The sequence below is a fragment of the Poromitra crassiceps genome, assembly GCF_964638095.1.
Source record: "Poromitra crassiceps genome assembly, contig: HAP1_SCAFFOLD_771, whole genome shotgun sequence".
NCBI classification, from domain to species: Eukaryota; Metazoa; Chordata; class Actinopteri; order Beryciformes; family Melamphaidae; genus Poromitra; species Poromitra crassiceps.
The window spans coordinates 25,678-50,995 of NW_028151637.1; the positions used below are offsets into that span (position 1 = coordinate 25,678).

The 25,318-nt window shown below is 44.4% G+C and overlaps 1 protein-coding gene across 1 annotated transcript in view; it reads left to right on the forward strand.

The window, feature by feature from the left end:
* LOC310771541 (eukaryotic translation initiation factor 4E type 2-like) overlaps positions 1-25,318 on the forward strand; it is a gene marked incomplete at its 5' end in the record, with an annotated part of 36,186 nt that overhangs the window by 10,422 nt on the left and 446 nt on the right. The window contains one exon of the mRNA XM_083664130.1: positions 21,607-21,743. Within this exon, the coding sequence (XP_083520256.1) occupies positions 21,607-21,743 (137 nt within the window). The remainder of the gene's footprint in view (positions 1-21,606; positions 21,744-25,318) is intronic.

The following is a 25,318-nucleotide window of genomic DNA, read 5'->3' on the forward strand; positions in this document are numbered from 1 at the left end:
TAGAGCAGAGCTCTCTGCCTGGGCCTGGCTGATGTGAGACATGGAAGGGCAGGGAGCCTCTAGAACAGAGTTATCGAAGAAGTAGGCCAGCACTCAAAAATGTCATTTGAGAAATGTAATAAGTCACCTGGGACGGCACACGATAAGTCACCCAGGTGACCTATTACATTTCTCAAAGGACATTTTTGAGTGCTAGCCTACTTCTTGTATAACTCTTGTGACTTTGTGTGGCCCTGCACCTTAATGCAACTCGAGTTTTGAGTGTGCTCACAATCGGTGAGTTTAGCCTCCAGAACAGAGCCATTAAATTATGAATGTAAATTAGAAAAACAACAGCAGATAGTCCTGTATACTCGAATGTCAGCTTCATGAGGGGTCGCAGGGGAGTCCCTAGCAAAATTAGTAAAACTAGTGCAAGGTACAAGGTACAAGCCAGGTCAACTTTATTATCCTACAAGGGGAAACTCGGGTGGTCATCATACACGTCTGTTGCAGTACATACCGTGTACACACCGTATACACACACACATGCACACGCACGCAATATCAAAAATATAAAACATCTACAGTAGCCTACATAGGTTTAAAAGTTACAAGTGCAAGTGCATAGTGCAAAGTGCAATCTGGGAGTGCGGTGAGCACATTCACAGGTGCAAAGACTGTCTGAGAATATACAGCAGCATACAATATACAATATATACAGTCCAAACAATATACACAGTTTGATCATTTATTTCTTGTTTAGCGCTCTGATTGCCGTTGGCACGAAAGATTTACTGTACCTGGTTGTTCTGATTTTTTTCTGCAGAATTCTGCCGTTTGACCTGCTGCTTCTACGGAATTTCAGGTGGAGGGGGTGGGTAGGGTCATCTGATCAGCCTTTTTTTTATAAAGTCGTCGTACAGCTGTGCTGCAGACACCTGATCAACCCCAATGATCTTGCTTGCTGTCTTGATCAAGCGCTGTAATGTAACATGATCTTGGACACGCATGTTACCAAAGGTGCAGATTAGGCCAAAGGACAGAACACTGTAAAACTGCTTTATAGAACATCTGAAGAATGCGACGGTCTACTCTAAAATGATTCAGTTTCCTAAGAAAAAACAACCTCTGTTGTAGTTTTCTTGTTGCAATGCCCATTCCCCCACACACACTGCACTCTGTCAGGTCCCCCTAAGCGCAAGTTTGAAGTCGATCTGACAAACGGTTCTCGAGATATGCGAAGGACAGACATACAGACAGTCCTGGAATAAGTCCGAATTGCATGAAATGCACTCCATCGGGGTCCGAGCAGCGCACTCCCCAAGTTTAAAGTCACAATCAGACAAATGTTTCTCGAGATAAACCACTTTTTGTGTTGCAGTAGGTGTCGCTGTGCCGAATTGCACAAAATTCTGCACTGCTCTATGTCAGGTTCCCAGGAGCACACTCCCCAAGTTTGAAGTGGCTATCGAGATCAACCGCTTTTTGTGTTGCCAGTAGGTGGCGCTATGCCAAATTGCACGGAATTCAGCTCCCTGCACTCCGTTGAGTCCCCCTAAGCGCACTGCCAGAGTTTTAACTTTGAAGTCGATCAGATGAATGGATGAGATAAATCGCTTTTTGTGTTGCCAGTAGGTGGCGCTATGCCAAATTGCACCGACTTCAGCTCGCTGCACTCCCTTGAGTCCCCCTAAGGGCACTCCCCAAAGTGGAAGTCGATCGGACGAACGGTTCTTGAGATAGAGAACAGCATTTTTTATGTTGCCAGTAGGTGGCGCTATGCCGAATTGCATGAAAACAGGGCACTGCACTGCACAATAGAGCACACTCCCAAAGTTTGAAGTCGATCCGACCAACAGTTTCTCAATGGCATGCAGCAGATGATGCTCATCCATAAGCAGTTGTGGAAATAGCCAGGTGTTACTCTGGGAACCCTACTTACACAGGATGGGGGTTCCCGGAAGTGGCGTGGCCCTAGAGCAGTGATTCCCAACCAGGGATAGGTGTACCCCTAGGGGTACTTGAGCAGCTTGCAGGGGGTACTTGGAAAGATTTGATTACAATGTATTTCCAAAATGATAATAACTGGTGACTTTTTCCCAATTGAAAACTGTAAAAATTGTATTAAAGAGGAGTCATTCAAATTATTTTAATTTAATGAGATGTTAGAGAGGCCTACTAAAAGTTTAATATAAGTTTAATATAACAACTTTAGGAGAATTATGGACACACATGAATGAGGGGGTACTATCGGCATGGTAAAACAGCTCAAGGGGTACATAACACAAAAATGGTTGGGAACCACTGCCCTAGAGCACGGATACTCAACTTGCTTTGCCTGGGGGCCACTTTTGCAAAACGACAGTGGCCAGTCAATAAACATTAATATAATTTTTTCTGTAGCAGATTGTAGGATTTTGGGGTGTCAGCCGGTGTTTAGTCTCACATTTTTTTGCATAGTTAATACATATACTGTAAGTGCCTGGGTGGGGAGCAGACAGCCATATTTGACAATTAACTGGAGCTCAGTCAAATTTTATTTAACCTTAGTTTTCATTGTGAATTAGGAAATTGTCAGGGGGCCACTCTCCACCCTACTCTGGCCCCCGGGCCGCAAGTTGAGTATCACTGCCCTAGAGGATATTATTTCCAAATGTGTGACTCATTATAGCCTACCATTATAGCCACAAAAAATCTCTTAGAAATCTCACTTAACTAAGATCACTGAGCTCTACTGATTATTTCCCCTTCACATGAATATTAATGCTGCTTATTCAGCTTACAAATACACCATTCTCTGCTTATTTCATGCTGCCCTCTTTGCAAGACATTTTTTAATTGGAACCTGGGGAGGGATACTAGCCGGCCCCCCTCATTTACTCACATCAAAGTAAACAGAGGGTCTTGAGAGTGAATGGCGGCCATTCACTGTCAACGACGCTATGTTTACTTTTCTCACTACTGTCTAGGGCTGGGCGATATGACCAAAATCTCATATCCCGATATAGGTCATTTCATATCCCGATACCGATATATATCACGATATAGCATATTTTCTGTAAATTTAATTTATAGTTTATATAAAATGACCACATGGCCATTTATTTATGTAGCAGTTAAACCAGTTAAAATGTTGTCAAACCTCACAAAGGATACATGCATTCAGAATACAGATAAGCATGGCTATTCTGGCGCATGCTCATTGCGGCGACACGGTCTGGTGCGTTTGTCCGCTTGCATTTGTATTTGTTTGTCTGAAAGTTTGTCTTCTGAGATCGTTTTTTTAATTTTTTTTTGTAGACACAGTCTTAAGTATTACTTTGTGGACAAGATGAGGGGAACCACAGCAGCTCTCCTTTTGCTTTTAATCGTTAATTTGATGGACTACTCAATGCAGGCTACTGGTCTTTCTAATGGGCCACCGCTCAGGATTACCTACACCCGGGAGGCGCTGATTAATCTCAGGCATGCAGCCACACCTGCTGTCCTCCAGGATGGATTTACAGCCATAATACCACCTCCACGTCGCAATATCGACACGGTAACCACCAGAACAAGGAAGCGGGGCAAAAAAGGGGGTGCCCGGACTCGGTTTAAGAAGAAGCCTTTTAGGCAACCTTTACCATCTATTATGCTCGGCAATGCCCAGAGCATACGCAACAAAGCTGATGAACTCCGAGCCTGCGTGCAATACCTCTCTGATTACCGTCAATCATGCCTGATCTGTCTGTCGGAGACCTGGCTCACAGAGAACGACCACGATTCGGCTGCCGAGCTGGAGGGCTTCACTTTGATAAGAGCGGACCGCAACATAAACTCTGGCAAGAGCAAAGGAGGCGGCGTATGTGCTCTTATCAACAATAAGTATTGTAACCCTGCCCACATCACAGTAAAGCACAGAATATGCACGAAGGACATTGAACTTTTAGCGATTAATTTAAGACCCTACTACCTCCCCCGTGAAATACACCAGATATGTATTTTTGTCGTCTACATTGCTCCCTCAGCTGACGTCAAGGAAGCCGCCAGCATCATAGGCGACCTGGTAGCACAGGCTGAAGCAAAGTCGCCTGATGCGGCCAAATTAATTCTCGGGGATTTTAATATGTGCAGTCTGACTGAACTTCTACCGGCATACCATCAATATGTGACATGCCCCACTCGGGGGGATGCCTGCCTCGACCGCTGCTATGGGAACGTGGATAAAGCCTATTACGCCAAGGCTCTACCAGGGCTAGGGAGCTCAGACCACAGTATGATTCGGCTCATCCCTGCCTACCAACCCCGGCTGCGCCGAGAAAAGACACGCAAAATTGAAGCCAAGTGCTGGACTAGCGAGGCAACTGCCGCTTTGAATGACTGTCTACACCGCACGGAGTGGGAGATCATAATGGACTCATGTGAGGATCTTAATGATGCAGCGTTCGCTGTATCAAGTTATATCACGTTTTGTGAGGACTTAATTATCCCCAAAAAAACAGTAAAACTATACCCAAATAATAAACCTTGGGTCACTCCAGAACTGAAAGAACTGCTGAATCAGAAAAAGAGGCTGTTCAGCTCCGGGGGCAGTAAAGAGGAAATTAAAATTGTACAAAGTAAAATTAGGAAAAAAATAACAGAATGCAAGGCTGCCTATAGAGACAAGATACAGTCTCTTTTTAATCACCACGACTCAAAGAAAGCCTGGCAAGGTCTACAAATTATGACAGATTATAAACCCAAAAGGCACACCATGACTGTCGATGATGACTTTGTTTTTGCCAATGATTTAAACAGTTTTTACTGTAGATTTGATTCTGTTGATTATTCAACACAGCAGGCTGAAGCAGCTGATAAACTCACAGGTCTTCCAGCTAATGAAATCACAATTACTGTGGACGAGGTCAAAAGGCAGTTTTTGCGTGTTAACATCAACAAATCTCAGGGTCCAGATGGCATTAGCTGCAAGGTCCTGAGATCATGCGCTGACTCACTTGCTTTTCCTTTTCAAAAGCTGTTTCAGCGCTCCCTGGATACAGGGGTAATCCCAGACCAGTGGAAACGCTCTTTAATAATACCTGTGCCGAAGAACAACAGGCCTAAAGAGATGAATGACCTGCGGCCGGTTGCATTAACCTCTGTTCCCATGAAATGTCTCGAAAAAATTGTCCTGAAACATCTCCTCAATGAAGTCTCAACATCCTTAGATCCCTACCAGTTTGCGTACCGGCCAGAGCGGGGGGTGGATGATGCACTGCTGACAATGACCAACAGCATATATGAACACTTAGAACAACCTCACAGTTTTGTGAAAATAGTGTTCATTGATTTCAGCAGTGCGTTCAACACCATTCAACCTCACCTGCTGGTGAGCAAGCTGATGGATTATAATGTGAATCCTAGGCTTATTATTTGGATTAATGACTTTCTTTTGAACCGCTCTCAGCAGGTCCGTTTTAACGTAGCGGTTTCTCTTCTAAAATTAATCAACACAGGAGCCCCCCAGGGCTGTGTTTTGTCTTCCATACTGTACATATTGTACACCAATGAGTGTCGAGCTTTAGGCTCCACTCACACTTACTTTAAGTATGCAGACGACACAGCCCTGGTGGGGTTCCTCAAATCTGACGATGCCTCCCTGAGTAGCTTTGAAGAAGAGGTGGAGCACTTCAGCAAATGGTGCTCTGACAACTTCCTTCAGGTCAATGTGACCAAAACAAAGGAAATGGTCATAGACTTCAGGCGGAGTGGAGGAGAAGTTCCACCCACCCTTGTTAACGAGGCACCGATTGAAAGAGTTAGGACCTATAAATATCTAGGGATAGAAATCGATGACCAGCTGAAGTTCAATGAATGTGCTACTGCCAAGGTCAAAAAGCTGCATCAGCGATTGTTTTTCTTACGAAAACTGAAACTGTTTAATGTTGACCGTTACATCCTGCAACTGTTTTATAAGGCCATCCTTGAGAGCATCCTGTCCTTTGGCCTGATCTGTGTGTTTGGGAACATGCGCAACCAAGATCAAGCAGCGCATGATTAAGCTGGCAAGCAGGGTCATCGGATGTGATCAGACGTCTGCTGCCCAGCTGTGCAAAGATCTCATTCTGGGCAAGGCCGAGCGCATCATCCATGACCCTGCTCACCCCTTACACAGCAAGTTCCAACTCAGCCATCGGGGCAAAGGAAGGATGCTGCAAAGGAAAATTAGAACCACAAGGTTCAGCAAGTCCTTTATTCCATCTGCAATCAGAATGCTGAATGAACAAGACAGCACAAAAAGTAAACGCAAAACTTAATAGCCTGTTTTTGCTTCTTTTCCCTCCTTTTTAGTATGTTAGGGCGATGATAACTACCTGTATGCACAGTGCACTGTAGCCTCATGTTTTATCTTGTGTGTGTGTGTGTGTGTGTGTGTGTGTGTGTGTGTGTGTGTACATGGAGACATGTAGTGCACAAAACTGAAATTTTTAGGTCTTGTGATTTATTGTTTTTATGCTTTTATATGCTTTATTTTTGCACCTTCGATGTCCTCATGTGATTTATGGTTTATTATTATGTTTCTATATGTTTTAATGCTTGCACCTTTGACCACCTGAATTTCCCTATGGGATAATAAAGTTTACCTTGACTTGACCTTGACCTCTTTACCACACAAATAATAATAATTAGTTGCAGGGCAGTAAAATGAAACACAAACTGAACCACACCACCAGTTCGATTTTCAAAAATTACATTAGAGCAAAAGGGTAGAATAAAAGTTATTTAGCCTATAGTTCAGTCCAGTTCTCTCAGTTCGTTTATAAAGGAACAAAAATGCTCCACTTCGGGATTTCCATGTTACCAGTTCAGTTCTCTCAACAAAAATGCTCCACTCCGGGATTTCACGGTTATCCAACCAACACAACTCACCCAGGGAAAGCTAAAAGCTAAAGCTAACGATAGACGTTTTGTTGTCGGCCCTCAAGGGATTTCCTTGGGATGATGAGAGGATGGGAGGAGATGTTTTGCTTTAACGTTTTGGTTTAACGTTAGGAGGACACACGCAAATATGGATCAAACGCGGACTTAACACAGCGCAAATGCCTGGGTAGGCTAGGCGGACGGAGTGGAGGTAACATCTCCCTGCTCTTTAGCCTACTCACCAGCTGATTTGTGCCACTTATAAAGGGACGCAAGGGGCTTGTTGACACAGAGTCTGGTGCGTGTGTGGACTGTGGACGTGAGTAAAAAAGAAAACAGAATGAAGCAAGCACAGCGTCATCCAAATGACGGACAATATTGCCGTAAAGAGTGTGATTTGCAACACAACGATATAAATGATAGAGCATCATATGAGACGAAATACATTTTCTATCGTCCAGACGAAATATATCGTCATATCGCCCAGCCCTACTACTGTCAACGACCCTACTTAAAGCTGGGGCTTAGGGCTGAAGGAGCAGAACTGAAGACAAACATTCAAATATCGAACGTGTTTCGCGTCCGAATCGCACAAAAACAGGGCAATGCACTGCAGGGCACTTGAAACTCCCCGAGTTTCAAGTCGATCCGACCAACGCTTCTCGAGATACGCGAAGGACAGAGAGACAGACAGACGCTCCCGCAATTATAGTATAGATAGATAGACTGTGTGATTTCACTAGGGTGACTGTAGTTTTCACCATGTCTGCGCTTGATGTCATCTCGTGCAAACCTCCTTATATGCGTGTTTATGCCCAAAACAGGCGTGCGCGCGATGTGTGTGTGTGTGCGCGGCTGAATCTGGCCCAAAAATGATATAACCGATCAGTGATGTCATAAATCACTGATGACGTCATCAGTGATGTCATAAGATGTGAAGTTGTGACATCATCAGTGATGTTATTCATCAGTGATGTCATAAGAGCAACTGAGCCCGCACAGCAGTCGAGCTGCAGGGCGGGCTCGGCTGTGGCATTGTGACAACAGTGATGTCATAAGAGAATGGTTATAGTCATCAGTGATGCGAAGTTGTGACATCATCAGTGATGTCATAAGAGTGGGTGAGCCTGCACAGCGGTCGAGCTGCAGTGCGGGCAAGGCCACGTAGCGGCCGAGCTGCGTATGCGAGCTGCAGGGCCAACTCGACAAGCTGCAGGGCGTAGCCTAGTGTGTGTGTGTGGGATGTAAGACAAAAAAACTATTATAATAAAATATCGTATTGTATGTGTATGTGTATTTTATGCACACCTGGGGTTACAAAAAAAAGGCAGATGTAGTGAGCATAGCTCTGGGCTAACCAAATCTAACTGACATCACTGTGAACACAAAACAAAGAAAACTTCGGATATAATATGATTGTTTTAATAAAGTGTATCACTCAATTATAGTCAATACAAAAATAAAGGCTTTTATGGAACGGGAAGCAATGACTGCTTAGTCTGCAGATAAAACACAATGACAAAAGGCATAGTAATTTAGACTCTTATTGTCATGTTATGTTGACTGATGCTTTTTATGTAGCCTAATGTGCGCGACTGCACCTTTGTTTTCCTTATAATTGGCTCTGTTAGATGGCTCTGTCCAGCAGCTGCACTAGCTAGCTCAACTCCAAAATCCCTTTGTTATAGTGGGACTCCCGGCTAGCGCGTTTAGCTTAACGTTAGCATGTTGTTTTTTTGAGTTAAATACACAATCCCTGGATGTTTCATTTCGGGTAAAGGGGTTTCCATTAGTTTCTATTATGTTTACTGTTTATGTTGAGTATGAAGTGCTTTTGCGGGGCTGTTTGATCACAAGCAGTGTCACGGCGGGTTCACACATACGCCTAGAGCAACGCTTTAAGCAACGCATAAGCAACGCATAAAATTTAGGCATCCTTGTTAACAGATGAGAGCGTTCACACAGACCGCTGCCACGCTGCACTGAAGCCACGCTCTCGCTGCGCTGCATTTATCGTTTAGGCGTCTGTTCTATTTTTCAGCGTCTAGGCGCGCTGAACTGTCAAGCTATGCAGGAAGTGAGCAACAAAAATCGCAAAGAGCGTCCTGTTTATTTTCACAATTGAACCAATTTCAAATTAAAATATTATTAATCACATTGTTGGCTGTTGTTTCTGACGGACTTGGGCCATATTTTCTACCGAGTTTGCCCAAAAGGGAGGGTGGAGCGCGAATTAACGAGTGCATAGTAGGAGAGCTGTCCTTCATGTGTTCCTCTATATTAACGTCTTTTCTGTCAGATGTATATATACCCCCCTGTCTCAATGCATGTATCACAGATCCGCAAATGTAAATAGGTGGCGGGCATGCATGGTGGGGCTATGTCTCGGATATCATTAAGCTACAGACCGAAATAAAATCGGCTGGTTAAAATTACAACACTTTATTGTTTGTGCACACTCCATTGTGCTATAGCCTATGTCAGCGCAAATTCATTCACATGATTACCCGAGGGAAAATAACAATTACAGCCGGCCAGGAAATAGACAGACATCGTCACTTGCACATTACAATAAAAAAGAGGTTTATATTACTCACCCATGCTATAAATCAGATCTGAAAAGTGTAAAAAACCGCTGCTCATGTGATCAGCGTAGCGCAGAGCGGGGCTTCAGTGTGGCGTCCTGTGTGAACGCAAATAGGCGCCTAGCGTGCATGAAGCGATGCCTATATGCGTAGTCGCTCTAGGCGTATGTGTGAACCGGCCGTCAGTGTGTCTGCCAAGCGGGCGAGCCTGAAGTGTAGGCCACGCTACGAGCTAACGCTGAGCTAATGCCAACACTCGCTAACAACAGCTAACGTAAACAACAAACAAATCCGCTGCATCATCACCAGCTTTGGTTTAACGTAATAGACTTTTGCCCTCCTCTCGGAACCCGGGCGAGACATGGATTGCAAATTACAATCTGTGATTTGTGTATTACTGTGATCATCTTAACTGTGAAAAACGGCAACATACTGCATGGCAGCAGCCATGTTTGGCCGTCGCAGCTGTGATGTCATGAGCCTGCGACAACAATAGCTCCGGTCCGAGGCAAAAGCAAAGCCTGATTATCGGCTGTTAATTTATCGGAAGGGTTAGGGTTAACACTAACCCCTAACCCATCCCTATTTGAAACCCCTGCCCTATCATATAAATTGTCAAGTGCATGCAGGTTTTTATGACATTGTTGGTCTGTCTGCTTGACAATCCCACTTTGCTGAAATAAAAAATTTTGTGAAAGTGAGATGACCAGACTGGAAAAGTTATCTCATTAGATAAAACAGATGACTACATTTTTTCATTTGGGGGGCAGTGCGTTGCGAGCCACAATGTGAAGAGATTGATGCGGGCGTGGCCAAATCTGGCCCAAATCTGTTCCACCACTTGGGGGTGTAGCCGCCACTCCGTCTGCCGGGGGCTGCCCCGTGACAACAAGTGGCGTAGAGCCCGGCGAACAGCTTCCAGCTCTAGCACGTTTATGTGGCGAAGCTCCTGGGCTCCACTGGCCGTTTGCTGAGAGGCCATTGCACACCGCGCCCCAACCCCATAGCAAAGCGTCGGTGCGAATGACGCGCCTGAGTGGAACGGGTCCCACTCGCATGCCCGTGGAGAGCCAGCGAGGGTCCATCCACGCGCATCGGCCGTCGGGCCACACCCGTCAAGGTCACTCTGCAATGACAGTCCCTGCCCGGGTCCATGCGGTGACTGAGGAACCAGATCTGGAACAGACGCATGTGCAGTCGTCCCAGTGGAAGCACCGCGGCCATGTGCCCCAGCAGCACGATGCACCGAGGCTGCGCACCCCAGGCGTAGGGCTTAGGCTAGCCACACAATGTGCCCCCGCCTCTCCGCCAAGAGCCGCGCACTCATGGTTGGCAAGTTCAACTCCAGCCCCAGGAAGGTCGTGACCTGGGCCAGGGTGAGGCAACTCTTCTGCCAGCTTACCAAAACCCCACGGTCTGTAGGTCATCTGTCACCACCCTGGTATGCGCGATGGCGAGGTCCCACATAGACGCATATCACCTTCGCACGGAGGGGAGCCAGAGCCACACAGGCGCTGACGGTCCGTGGGCTCAGGGACAGGCCGAAGGGGAGGACGCAGAACTCGTAGGCCACCCCCTGGAAGGAAAACATGAGGTCCCCCCGCCGCAAGGCATTGAAGAGGCGGGGAAGGGTAAGCATGCGGAAGGGCAACCTCCTCAGCGTCTTGTTCAGAAGCCGATGGTCCAGTATGGGCTGCATGGAGCTGTCCTTCTTGGGCATGGCAATACCTGTTGTAAAACCCTGCGCGCTTCTCCGCCTCCGGTACCAGGTGTATCGCCCCCTTGGCCAGGAGGGTGGAGACCTCCTCCTGAAGGAATAGAGTAAGCGAAGCTATGCTCGCACGCTGTATGACCCGGGCTGTCACAGACATGGGACCTAGTGGGGCAAAAGCTTCCTGAGAGCTCCAAACCGGAGTCGGGCATTGAGCATAGTCTGCGGTGGGCCCGCCCCCTTGCTAGGCGGCTTTTCACCGGCCGGGGGCACTCTGGAGGCACGGGCCTCTTGAGAGCTCCATATCGAAGTCGAGCACTGGCGCAGACGACGGTGGGCTCGCTCCCGCGCCGAGTGGCTTTCACCGGCAGGGGGTATTCTAAAGGTAAGTCCTCTTGGGAGCTCCAACTGAAGTCGGGCACTAGGCACAGACAACGGAGCAGCATCCGCTGGCAGAGGGACTTACGTTGCTGCTGGCGCAGGCTGCCTGGCGCCGCTGCTGTTGTGGCCGAAGCGCGATTCTGAAGCTGCCAGGCCATTAGTTCCCGACTGGCGGTCCGAAGAGGCCAGAGGGAGAGACCAGCACGTTGATCAGTCAGCTGTGTCAGGCTAAGCTACATGCCTGGGACCCAGGCAGAGTAAGCAGGTGGCGTGGCAGCCGTGGGCTGCTAATGTGCACACTTGTTACACATGGCATGCCTCGTGCCGGCTACCCACCCAATAGCTGCGATCAACAGGTGATTGCTAGCGAAGCTAGCGGCATAACAGCGGGGAGGTGGCTAGTCAGTCACCCTCCAGCTAAGGCCAAGCCCTCCACCCGGACCATCTTTAGCTAACCTGAAGTCCAATATGCCAAGGGATAGCCAACCAAGCCTAGTCAAGATGCATTTGGCACTCATAGCAACAAGCTAAGAGGGATGCGAGCAACCAGCTAGCAATACCCCGGTAACAAGCAGAACGGCTAGGCAACGTGTGATGCGGGTGTCCAGCTCGATGCAGCCACTGGCGTGTTTCAGCATAATAACAACCAGTGAGGTGCTGTGCAGCTCGTGGCATAAGCTATTAACAAGCAGGCCACTAACCAACTCTGTGGTGGCTAACGTAACCAGGCCGCCATGTTTCATAATTGTTGTTGAATATTGCCGATGCAACAGTGGGGTTAGTACACAAGCTAGCAGCTGAGCGATGTCCGCGGGTAGATTTTAGGTTTGGCGAGTTAGGTTTGGCGTCTGTCCGCCACGTGGCGGGTCGCAAAATAGTCGTCATGTAATATTAAAACTGTGTAGCCGGCCTGTGTCCACCTAGCGTCTTTTTCCGACTGTTAAACGCTGGGAGTGCGCTGGGGAGCGCTGATCCCAGTGCACAATATACAAGGAAGCAGTCTGAAACTAACGTTAGTTCACTGCGGTAGTATAACATGAGTGCTTCCTGAGGCTGTTTCATTCTAGCTCTCCCGTATAGGCTACCAAACCTGACTCTGGAATGAAATGCAGTCGTCAATTTAGCGGAGGTAAATTGACAGCCTAACGTCGGGCGAATCAATCAATTAATCAATCGCTCGCACTTGTTGCCGACACTCGTATGATACAGTATATATGAGGAGATAATAGTTATCATGTGTGTTTTGGTGCGCAGCTGGCTAACACGAGTGCTTTGTGAGACTGTTTCACATGGCTCTCCCGTATAGGCTACCAAACATGACTGGAATGGAATGCAGTCGTCAATTTAGCGGAGGTAAAAAGCATCTTTTAACCTCTGCTAAATTGACAGCCTACATCGGGCGAATCAATCAATGAATCAATCGCTCGCGCTTGTTGCCGAGCTCGTATGATGAGGAGATGAATCAAAATGCTTACCACCAATAAAGCCGAAGGTGAGCCGAGAACGAGTGCAGGAGAGCTAATGCAGGTGCCAGGTGTGAGTGGGAGAGAAAGGTCCGTAGCCCAAGCTGTGCGCTGCGCTGTCTGCATTGAGACTATCGCAGTTATTACTTTTAGCTGCGTTGTTTTTTTTACAACAATTTAAGCTCAAGATTGACTTGACATGTATTGATAAGATTGACTTGACATGTATTGTTTAATCATCAATCAATATATTAAAATAATTTGCTTGAAATTTTACTCTGGCCTCTTATTTAAGTGTGTATTCTTCAACGTAATACCTTATCCACTTGAAATGTACTGAAAAAATGGATATATATGGATATATGTGACACAAAAATGCATTTTTTTTTTGGCTGGTAAGAAATATGCTTGGCGGGTAGATTTTTTCCATCTACCCGCCACTGGCCGGTGGGTCAAAAAGTTAATTTCGGGCCCTGAGCATACACATTATAACACAGATAGTAATCATCTGGCATCAGGGCCGCATTGCATTGAGCAGCGGGGGCCGGTGAGCACACGCTCAGCGTAACACAGCGCAAACAGCCTGACTAGCAACAGGGGAAAGGAAAAAACTAGCTAACCCGTCCGGGAAGCGAGCGAGGCAAGCCGCAAAGCGGTGCCCAAGCAACAGCTAGGAAGCCTAACGTAATGTCAGCTAACCTAAACTTAATGGTGCACACAAGCAAAGGTTACAGTAAGCGTAACAATTCTATCCTGATTAACAAGGGGAAGCCATCTCAGGACGGCACTGGCCAGACTGACGGAACGGCACGTTCTTGTCCATAGCTGGGCAAGGTGGGTCCGAAGACACAGCCTAACTAGCACAGGGAGGAAGAAAAAGAAAGCCGCGAACGAGCAACCTAAACAATAGCAGCCTAGCGGATAGCTAGCTAACAAGCTACGGTGCAGAGCAACAGTACAAGAGCTAGCACTAAGCAGGCAAGTCGCTAAGTTAGTTAACAGCTTACGACACATTCCCCAGCCAGGGAAATAGCAATATGAAAATGTTAAAACCGGTTCGATATTGCTCTTCACACCGAATCTAACCGGTATACTGAATTTTGCCACTAGGTGTCGCACTTTGAGCAGTGCTTCCCAGTTTAGGCGACTGTAGTCATACATGTAGACTCCTGTTTATTAAATGACTGTCTGCGAGATATAGTGTAGAGAAATACTTTTAACCTGGTGGCTTAGGCTACAGTTCAGGCATAGCAAGTAGCAACGTTGGATCGTATGGATTTGGCATGAATTTTAAAGACTCCTTTTCTACTGTTTTGGACACCAATCTTAGCCAGGTGAGTGGTGACTAGTGTCCCATTTATATTCTCCACTCCAAAACAACTCAACTCAGTGCGCTGTGCACATCCCCCCTCCTCTCGTTATAACGTATTTTGGAGCATACACGTATTTCACAAACACACGTTATGATCGCACGGTGAAACGTTGAGTTTAGTTCTAACATGTTATCATTGACAATGTGACAAACCCATTACAGAACGTACTGTGGAACATGCAGGTGGCTACTTGTAGCTCATGAGCTCAGCTGACAGCAGGAGTCAGACAGACATGCGTTTCACGAACACACAACATCATGATCGCATGGTGAAACGTTGAGTTTAGTTCATTGACAAACCCACTTTTATTACATGATGTTAGATGTGGAACACGTTATTAACAAATCCACTTTTATTACATAACGTTAGATGTGGAACATGCAGGTGGCTACTTGTAGCTCAGCTACAGGAGTCAGACACATATGCGTTTCATGAACAAAACTTTATGATCGCACAGTGAAACGTTGAGTTTAGAACAACTTATCACAACAAAACAGCATGTGGGACCAATGAACAGCTCCTCACTGTGTGTCATGTACGTCAGCAGCCTATCTCTGTCTGTCTGAGTTACCCGTGTCTGTCTGTGTGTTAGGCCAGCGTTAGGTAGAAATGCGACAGTAGGATTAGAGAAATACATTGTTGGTTAATGTCAAATCAAACCAGTTCCGGCTCGTACACCGGACCGGACCGGGAAAAACCGGAAATCGACCCATGCCTAGAGCTAGCTCGGGATAGCGTAACTCAACTACCTACAACCTGGCCACGAGCTTTCGTAGCAGGTCCCACCGTTCCTGGCGAAGAGGGCCGAGTCGAAGAATATCTCCCGCAGTCCTTGTCCGCTGCTCCCATTACGGTTGTTGGAACACAAGGGACGGGTATCCACTACTGGCTAAGAGCTAACCGTTAGCTAGCAAGGGTCAAGAGAAGACACAACCGAGTAGATTGCTGGACAAAAGCAGAGTGAGGATCTGGGCTGATGGCTCGAATGGTCACGGGGCGGAGCGGGTGGCCGCGTCATAAGCCAGATGCCATGATGCCTTCAAGCGCAATGGATGGTTTTATAGGGGTCAATTTTGAGAAAATAGACATTATCCAGTAAAGGTAAAGGTAAAGTCCCTGGGAGCAGCTTGGCATAGTGTGAGAATTCAAAGTTCAAAACGAAGATGGTCCTAATAATTATAGACCCATATCCATAATCTGTTATTTTGCTAAAATATTTGAAAAACTGATTTTTAATCAATTGTCACATTACCTTAAGATAAACAACATCCTGTCGCCATTTCAATCCGGATTTAGACCTAATCACTCAACCACTACTGCACTCTTAAAACTTACCAACGATGTGTTTTCATCATCCGATACTGGCAATCTCACAGGTGCCATTTTTATTGACCTCAAAAAGGCCTTTGATTTGGTTGATCATTACCTACTTTTAGATCAACTTCACGCAGTTGGTCTTTCTCGTAGTGCACTACTCTGGTTCAACTCTTATTTACACAACAGAAAACAATGTGTTGCCATACAAGGGAGAAAATCAGATCTCTTTATTCAACAAAGAGGCCAACCTCAGGGCTCGACGCTAGGTCCACTCTTTTTTCTCTATTTTTATAAATGATCTCCCTGTAATTTGTTCCAACTCATCTGTTCAACTTTATGCAGACGATACGGTCATCTATACTTCCAAACCTAACCTTCAACAAATCCAAACTGCTCTTCAATCTGACTTTAACGCACTACAAAACTGGCTTATATCTAACAAACTACTGCTCAACAAAACAAAATCTTTCATTATGGTCTTTGGCTCAAAACAAACACTTAAAACAAACTCTAATAACTTAATTATAAAGTATAATGATGATACTGTTTTGCATAAAGTTGATCAAATTAAATATCTTGATGTTTGGCTTGACTCTGAGCTCACATTCAAGCATCATATTGATCACACACTCCATAAAATTAAATTCGGAACTAGTGTCTTATTTAGATCTAGAAACTGCTTTACTCGTTGTGTACGACAGAAACTTGCCGTTCAGCTAATTTTACCTTTCTTTGATTATGCGGATGTTGTCTATCAAAATGCATCCAAAACCAATCTTCAACCTCTGAACACAGCATACAATAACCTATGTAGATTTGTACTCGGATGTCCTTTTACCACTCATCACTGTACAATGTATAACTCACTCAAATGGCCGCCACTCAGTACAAGAAGACACACTCACTGGTTGCAACTCATTTTTAAATGTATACATTTTAACTATCCTCTTTATTTACAGCAGTTATTGGTTCCCCACTCATCAACATATCAGTTAAGACACTCTTCACAGTACTATTTTTTCATTCCTGCAGTTAGGAAAACATCTGGAAAGAGAGCATTTAGGTTTAAAGCCCCCTCAGACTGGAATAAATTATCCCCATACATACGAACCATTACATCTTTTCACATATTTAAAAAAGGTCTGTCTTATTGTCTTGAGTCGGCATGCTCCTGTTTCCGTTGATATATAGCAACCGTTTTTATATATACATTGCGTAGTATAGGACCATTGTGTGGTGCATAAATGTGAATGTATAAATGAGCAAGTTCGTATAATGTGGCATAATGTGTAGAGGAGCATATACGCATGTGTCCATGTACATATGGATTATGTGTATGGATGTATGTCTATGCATACAGTATAATATATGTGCATGCATGAGTGGATGCATGTATGGTGTATGTACTGTATATATACACACATATGCGGTGTGTGTATATGTGTGTTTGTATCTATATATTAGGGCTGTGCGATTTTGCCTAAAACTAAAATTGACGATTTTTTCTCTCAAAACTCGATTTTCGATTTCGATTTCGATTTATTATACTATTATACTTCTCTAAACATTTGTTGCCCTGCAGAGCTCTTTTTCCCCCTTTTTTCCATAATTGACAATTTACGCTTTTACTCTGAAGGCAGAACAACCCAACTTCCTGTTTTAGCTTGCCGCTGCTATGCTTAACTTCCTGGATGTTGCTTGCTAACTTGACACTGGTGGATTTGCGTGTTCCTCCGTGACATAATTATATTAGCAGTGTCTAAGCCAGTGGTTCTCAAATGGGGGTCCGCGGACCTTTGCCAGGGGGTCCGCGAAAAGTTTTCAAGTAAAAAAAAAAAAAAAAAAAAATTTATAAAATGCTACATGTTACTTATTCCTTCTCAAACTACTTCCTACATGGTGCTAGTCTATCAAAATATCTTGGCTGTCATTGATTGTGTTGCATAGTGGTTTTCTGTACTGTTGACAAATTGTGATATTGTAAGTCGCTTTGGATAAAACAAAAGTGTCTGCTAAATGACGTAATGTAAATGTAATGTAATAAAAAAAAAAATATATATATTTTTTTTTGCAAAATCTTCATAGTTCAACGAAAATAGTTTATGCTTTAAATCTAAAATGGTTCATGGATTACATTCTAATAACAAACCTATCAAATTAAAAGTCAAGCACGTTACCGTGGAAACAATTAAGCTTAGCCCAAAATCACAAATCAGAATGAGGGGGTCCCCGGTATATTTTTATGCCTCCGCCGGCGATAGCCAGGCCGGAGGCATTATGGATCCGGGTTGTCCGTCCGTACGTACGGCTGTCCGTACGTCCGTACGGCTGTCCGTACGTCCGTACGGCTGTCCGTACGTCCGTACGTACGGCTGTCCGTACGTCCGTACGAGGTTCGTTAACGCGATATCTGAGGAACGCCTGGACGGAATTTCATCAAATTTGCCTCAAACATCGACTTAGACTCAAGGATGATCTGATTAGATTTTGGTGGTCAAAGGTCAAAGGTCGAGGTCACTGTGACCTCTCCAACGCCATTTTCAAGCTTGTTAACGCGATATCTCAGGAATGCCTTGACGGAATTTAATCAAACTTGTCTTAAACATCGACTTGGACTCAAGGATGAACTGATTAGATTTTGGTGGTCAAAGGTCAAGGTCACTGTGACCTCTCAAACGCCATTTTCAAGCTTGTTAACGCGATATCTCAGGACTGCCTTGACGAAATTTTATCAAACTTGTCTCAAACATCGACTTGGACTCAAGGATTAACTGATTAGATTTTGGTGGTCAAAGGTCAAAGGTCAAGGTCACTGTGACCTCTCAAACGCCATTTTCCAGCTTGTTAATGTGATATCTCATGAATACCTTGACGGAATTTCATCAAATTTGCCTCAAACATCTACTTAGACTCAAGGATGAACTGATTACATTTTGGTGGTCAAAAGTCAAAGGTCAAGGTCACTGTGACCTCTCAAACGCCATTTTCAAGCTTGTTAACGTGATATCTCAGGAATGCCTTGACGGAATTTAATCAAACTTGTCTCAAACATCGACTTGGACTCAAGGATGAACTGATTACATTTTGGTGGTCAAAGGTCAAAGGTCAAGGTGAGCTCTCGAACGCCATTTTCAAGCTTGTTAACGCGATATCTCAGGAATGCCTTGACGGAATTTAATCAAACTTGTCTCAAACATCGACTTGGACTCAAGGATGAACTGATTACATTTTGGTGGTCAAAGTTCAAGCTCACTGTGACCTCTCACACACCCAATTTCCAAGCTCTGTAACGCAACATCACAGGAGCGCCTTGACGGAATCTCTTCCAATTTGCCTCAAATGGCGATTTGGACTCCAGAATGAACTAATGCGGAGGCATAAGTCCGCGTTGCGGTCGTTCTAGTCTATCTTGTAAGGGGTCCTTGGCTGAAAAACATTTGAGAACCTCTGGTCTAAGCGACCACCCGTGCTCGGAGTTATATCTGTACTAGAATAACACGAAGTCACAACAGGAATGCGTGGAACTGCTATAGCAGTTAGGGGGAAATTCAGACACACTGGGACAGGTGAGTCAGCTGAGGCTGACAGCTGCCATGAATACAGCCAATCTATCAGTCAGTACTCTTTGGCCTCACGTGTTGTTTTGTTATTATGTGAACTGTAAAGGCAACGTTTCATTGTCCGGTGATAACGTCTGTGTTCGTGTGCGCGCGTGAGTGTGTTGTAGCAATCGTTATCTTGTAGGCTACAGCCCGCAGTGCAACAAGCTGCGCTCAGTGCTCACTATGTGCTTTTTGGTCGGAGGTGTTGAAATAAGTCCATTGCGCTGCTGTCTTTAGTAGCCAGTATCACAGCCTCTAGAGAGACTTTACAGCGGGGAGAATGGACAAGTAGCAGCATGCGTACATGAGAGAGAGCCGCCCTGCATAACGTAATTACCCTAGTTGAAGTGTAAATCGATTTTCATTTTTTTAACATCGTCCTAACTAATTAATTCGATTACGATTCAAAATCGATTAATCGCACAGCCCTACTATATATACATATATGCGGTGTGTATACTGTATATGTGTGTGTATGTTTATGTATATATACTGTATGTATGTGGTATGTATATTTATGTGTGTATGTATATGCATGTGATGTATATGTATGTGCTTGAGTATGTATGTTTATATGTATATGTATATGTATATATGTATATATATATATATATACTGTATCTGCTATTGTACATGTTCTGTACAGTTCACTGAAAATACGATACGTATTACTGATTATTATTTTGGTTTATTTTTATTTTATTTATTTTGCTATATTATCTAACTGATATGTGGGTGTTAATTGCCGTCAGTTATAGTGTTCTTGTCTCTTTTGTCTTGTTTGTCTTGTCTCTTCTGATTTAAATTGTAACTTCCTTGAATCTTGTTTTTGCATGTTAGGACCCCCTCGAAAACGAGATGATTCATCTCAAGACATTCTCAGACATCTGCAGTTATTCTTCTTCTCCTTTGTTTTGAATGGAGAATTCAATTGTACAGTCAATGATTGCACCCAACATCTGCAGTTTGTTAACTCATTGAGTGCCAAGGACGTCGATTGACGTCAAAGTAAATAGTGACGTAGAGTGCCAAGGACGTCAATCGACGTCAAATGCGTTTTTTGACGGTGGGACGTGGATCAAAGCCTCCTGCATCTCCTGTACAAATATTGTAGCTATTGAAGGTGTATAACCTATTTTACGGACTCATTAGGTGGCGACAGTGCTCTCCAGATTAGAGAAAGGTCCGGAAAACAGCAGGAAAAAGCCCCGTGATGAAAGAGAAACCGCTCATGCTGCAGCCAGAGCCATATAGATTGCTCTGTCTGGAGCTGACGTTGGCTGCGAACAGCAGTCAATCCGCGCCCACAACTGAGCCCCTCTGCCTCTGTCTGTCTGTCTGCATAGTTTCTCCACACGATTAGCCGCCAGAAAAGCAGCACCCGACGCCGAAGGGCCAAACCATTCTCAGCAGTCCGGTTTGGCTCTTCCGTGTCGCGCTGGGAGCCGGCGCACAAAAACGGAGCACTCCGAAAATAGACTGGGTGCGTGTTAGGCTGTGTGTTAGTGTGGGGAGGAGTTTGCAGCTGAGGGGGGGAGAGGGGGGTGGGGCACGCAGGGCACCACACAACTACACCACGTCACTACATCAGAAAATATTATCTTCAGAGTCAGTGAATGTGCTTGAAATGCTTCATTTCACAAAAGGCGGAATAACTCAGCTTCTAATTTGAAACGCCTGTATTTGCTCAAAATGACCTATCTTCTCCGGCTCATAACTAAAGAAGGGACAATGGTATCAATAAACTTTTTTTTGCTGATGATACAATAGAGTCAGCTCGTTCTTTGTGCATGTTCGGTGTTTACATAGTAATATCACACAATATTCTGTGGGCCTCGAGAAATCACTGAAAACGCTCTGAAACTCTGGCACTGGGAGCGTCCGTTCTCCAAAAGTGGCCGGCACTCAATGAGTTAACGTTTCAGCTGATCTACTATGTCATATCCAAGTTGATCTGATTGGTTGAAGTAGCCCTGCCAGGCGGTAATAGACAGATGCTTCATCCAATCACCAAGTACCTTTTTTAATGTGACATCGCATCGACTCACTCGATAGATGGATATGTTTTGTGAAAACAAGACCATCCATCTGGCTGTGTCAGGTTACGTTACCAAAAACGTGTGTGTGTGTGTGTTTCTGTGCCTGTGTGTGTCTCTGTGTCTCGACCTGCCATTGCCATCATCCTGTGTGTGTGTATCTGATCTATACTATCTGATTGCACTATTAGTGTTTATGTCTGTTGCATACTTGTATTTATGTGGACATAAATAAATCATTCAAATTGTGTGTGTACTGTATGTGTGTGTGTAGGAGGACATCCTGTCTATCTGGAACAAGACATTGAGCGACCAGACGACGACGTCTCGGATCAGAGACACTCTGAGACGAGTCCTCAACCTCCCACCAAATACTATCATGGAGTACAAGACCCATAATGACAGCCTGAGGTACTTGTCTGTCTGCCTGTAGGGGGACCTGGGGAATACAGTGGTTTAGGTAGGAAACTTGTGGAATACAGTGTAGACTTTATTAATTCGCTAAAATCCTTTGATTGTGTGTCACTGCTACTTTTGATGTTCAGAGTCTTTACACCAACATCCCACATTGAGGCACTGTGACTGTCCGTATGAGGACGAGAGTTCACCTGGAGTTCACCTGAGATGTAGTCACCTGGAAGGGGTTAGGGTTAGGCAGAGTCACCTCAGTGAATCCATCTCGTGCGAATGATGTCACTGGCGAGTGATGTCACCCAACTGGAAGTGATGTCACGTAATTACTCACTGTGATGTCATCAGTTTTATCCAGATCTCTTCTATATTAAGCTATTTATGTGCCAAATTTGGCACCTTTATCACAAAATGAATAGCCGGACTAATAGGCCTATAATGTACACACATAATACAATGAAGTGACCAATTACTCTGTAAAAGTCCATATAATTTTTAATTCGTATTTTTATTTGGTTCTCAGGCTTACTAGGATCTATATTATGTCCATTATTGCATGTGGGTCCAATGGAATAGGAAATGTTGACAAACCGCTGGTCGCCATTTTGAACAATGTCTGCCACGGCCACCAGGGGGCAAATTTGTGATGGCCCAATATCCAGTTTTGTTCAGAGTATATCTATAAACACATCTGCAAAATGTGTTTCTTCTATCTGCAAAATGTGTTTCTTCTATCACAAAATGAACAATTGGTCTCATATGTTGAGCTACGGCTGGTGACCATTTTGCAAAATGGTCATAAAAATGCCAATCTGCAATGCCCCAATATCCAGATGTTTTCTACATTAAGCTATTTCTGTGCCAAATTTCGCACTTTTATCACAAAGTGAACAATAGCCACACTAATAGGCCTATAATGTACACACATAATATAATGAAATGAATGACCAATTACTTTGTAAAAGTTGAATTAGTATTTTTATTTGGTTCTCAGGGTTACTAGGATCTATATTATGTCTGGTATTGCATGTGGGTCCAATGGGATAGGAAATGTTGACACATCGATTGTGGCCATTTTGAAAAATGTCTGCCACGGCCACCAGGGGGCAAATTTGCGATGGCCCAATATCCAGTTTTGTTCAGAATATATCTACTGTATGAACACATCTGCAAAATGTGGTGCTTGTATCACAAAGCTATGTAGGTTAGCTATGCCGCCCCACTATATGAGAGAGAGAAGAATAAAGTGTTACTGCAGAAACGATCTACCTTATAGTCCGTGGATTCGGGGTGGAAAAATACATATAGTCCTTTATAGGCATCGCGATCTCTTCCGTTTCCAAGAAAATGTAAACTTTTCTCTGATTGGATAGTTTGAGGTTTTGATCCAATCAGAGAAAAGTTGACATTTTCTGAGAAGGTCCAATTGCGATGCCTGTATTGGAACATAATGTATTTTTTCACCCCAAATCCAATGCCGCCATCTGTGAGTCTCTACGAGTTATGGTTGCGGAGATATGTCCGCCCTGCCTGCAGGACTACAGGAGAGAGATAGAGGACAGCGGGGGGTTGGGGGTTTCAAGTCACTGACTAAACACTCTATTTCAGTGATTGCTGTCAGAATATAGAGCCACACTTAACACTTATTTGAACACAAAAACATAGCTGAATGCAGCTTTAAAGGTAGCCTATTAAGTAGCAAATCCTGTTAACGCTTAGGTAGTGATTTACATTGTTCTTTTTTTTTAAGTAATTTTTCATGATTGTTTAGACAGCTCTGGTCCAGTCAAGCAGCACTTTTGTGTACTAAAATTGTCAATTTGGGACATTTTGTTTTGGAATAAAATTGTTAAAATAAAATAAAAATAATTGTTAGTTGCAGCGCTAGTACCAACCATGTCATGCTAGCTTGTCAAGAAGGTGGCTAAATAACACTCCAAAGTTAGGCTACATTTTGGCAACGGAAAAACGTGTGGGTGGGTGTGGGTGTGGCGTGCATGCGTGCGTTATTTGTTTATTAAAAAAGGATCCCTATTAGCTGATGCGTAGTCGACAGCTAGTCTTGCTGGGGTCCAAAACGACAATGCACATTACATGACAAGCAAAAAATATATATATACAAAAGCAAGGAGAAATATAGCCACAAGCGGCAATGGCAGGGGTTCAAGCCTTGCGCAAATTGAACACCTAATAGTCCTTGAGGCAAATTTGTATAGCACGTTCGAGGGAACATGTGGAAGAAAGTTGCTTTAAAATTGGAGAAACAGCCTGGGAGTTACAAACGGGTGTGAAGTTACGGCATATTTTGTGTTAGGCCACGCCCACTTCTTACGCCTGCGGCGCCCCCTTTTAGACAAATTGCGAAATAGCCTGTCATAAATGCCATTCCAGATGAGGCTGAGAAGTTTGCAACCGATTAGGCGAATGGACTTGATTTACCGCTATTACATGCTTACACCATAGACCCCGCCCACTTTCACCAATGATGAAAAAACTTCAGATTTTGACTAGGACATCCTCCTTGATATATCTGCCAAGTTTCACGATCATTGGACAAACAGGTGTGGAGTTATGGCCTTTTTTGTGTTAGGCCACGCCCATTTCTGGCATTTATGGCGCCCCCTTTTGGTCGAATTGCACAAGCTTTGACAGACATGGTCGGTGATGATCTCCGAAGATCTCCAGCAAGTCCCAGATTCGTTAATCGGTCATGAAGTTATGACAATTTAGCTGAGAGGCCACGCCCTCTCACAACTTTAACGATTAATATCTCTGAAACGAAAGTAGATTTCAAAAGTTTCAAAAAGCCAATTTGTAGAGCTTGCTCCAGAGATGCTTCCTGGCGATTTTGGTGGAAATCGGTCAAACAGTCTAGGAGGAGATCTCGAAAATGTGTTTTCCAAACTTTTCAAAATATCTCAAAAATTTTCCAGACGGACCTTAAGGCTCTTTGAGGCAAATTTGTAGAGCAGGTTCACCTGAACATCTGGAAAAAAAAAGTTTGAAAATCAGACAAACGGCGTGGAAGTTATGGCCTTTAACGTAAAACCTCTAATTATAGCGCCACCTTCAGGCCGCTTCGAAAAAAATATTTTTTGAGCAGAAACCAGCCACCAATATCGGTCAATGTGCCAAATTTCAATTCACCAACTCACAGGAATTTGCGTCGGGGCAGATGAACAAGAATAATAATAAACCGGCACAAAAACAATAGGGTTTCAGCCCCTTCGGGGCTTGAACCCCTAAAAAGCCAATCTAAAACGAATACAAGACAATATAGCATGGTCAGCTAGCCCTCTAGCTGGCCAATGCGAACTAAATATTAAAATACGGTTCGTACATTGGTTCGTACATTTCTTTATACAGTACTCTACAAAACAAATGGAGTATGTGCTTGTGTGCGTGCATGTGTGTGTGTCTGTTTTGAACTGGTAGCCTTATGTTGTTATTTAGCCTTCTGATGCTATTGGGGGGTCATTGTTGGTATCCGCAGTGGAAGTGGTCCCTGGGAAATTACTTTGTCTCAAAAGTTTGTGAACCCCTGATCTTAAGTCCGATATGCGCCCTCAGTGCGC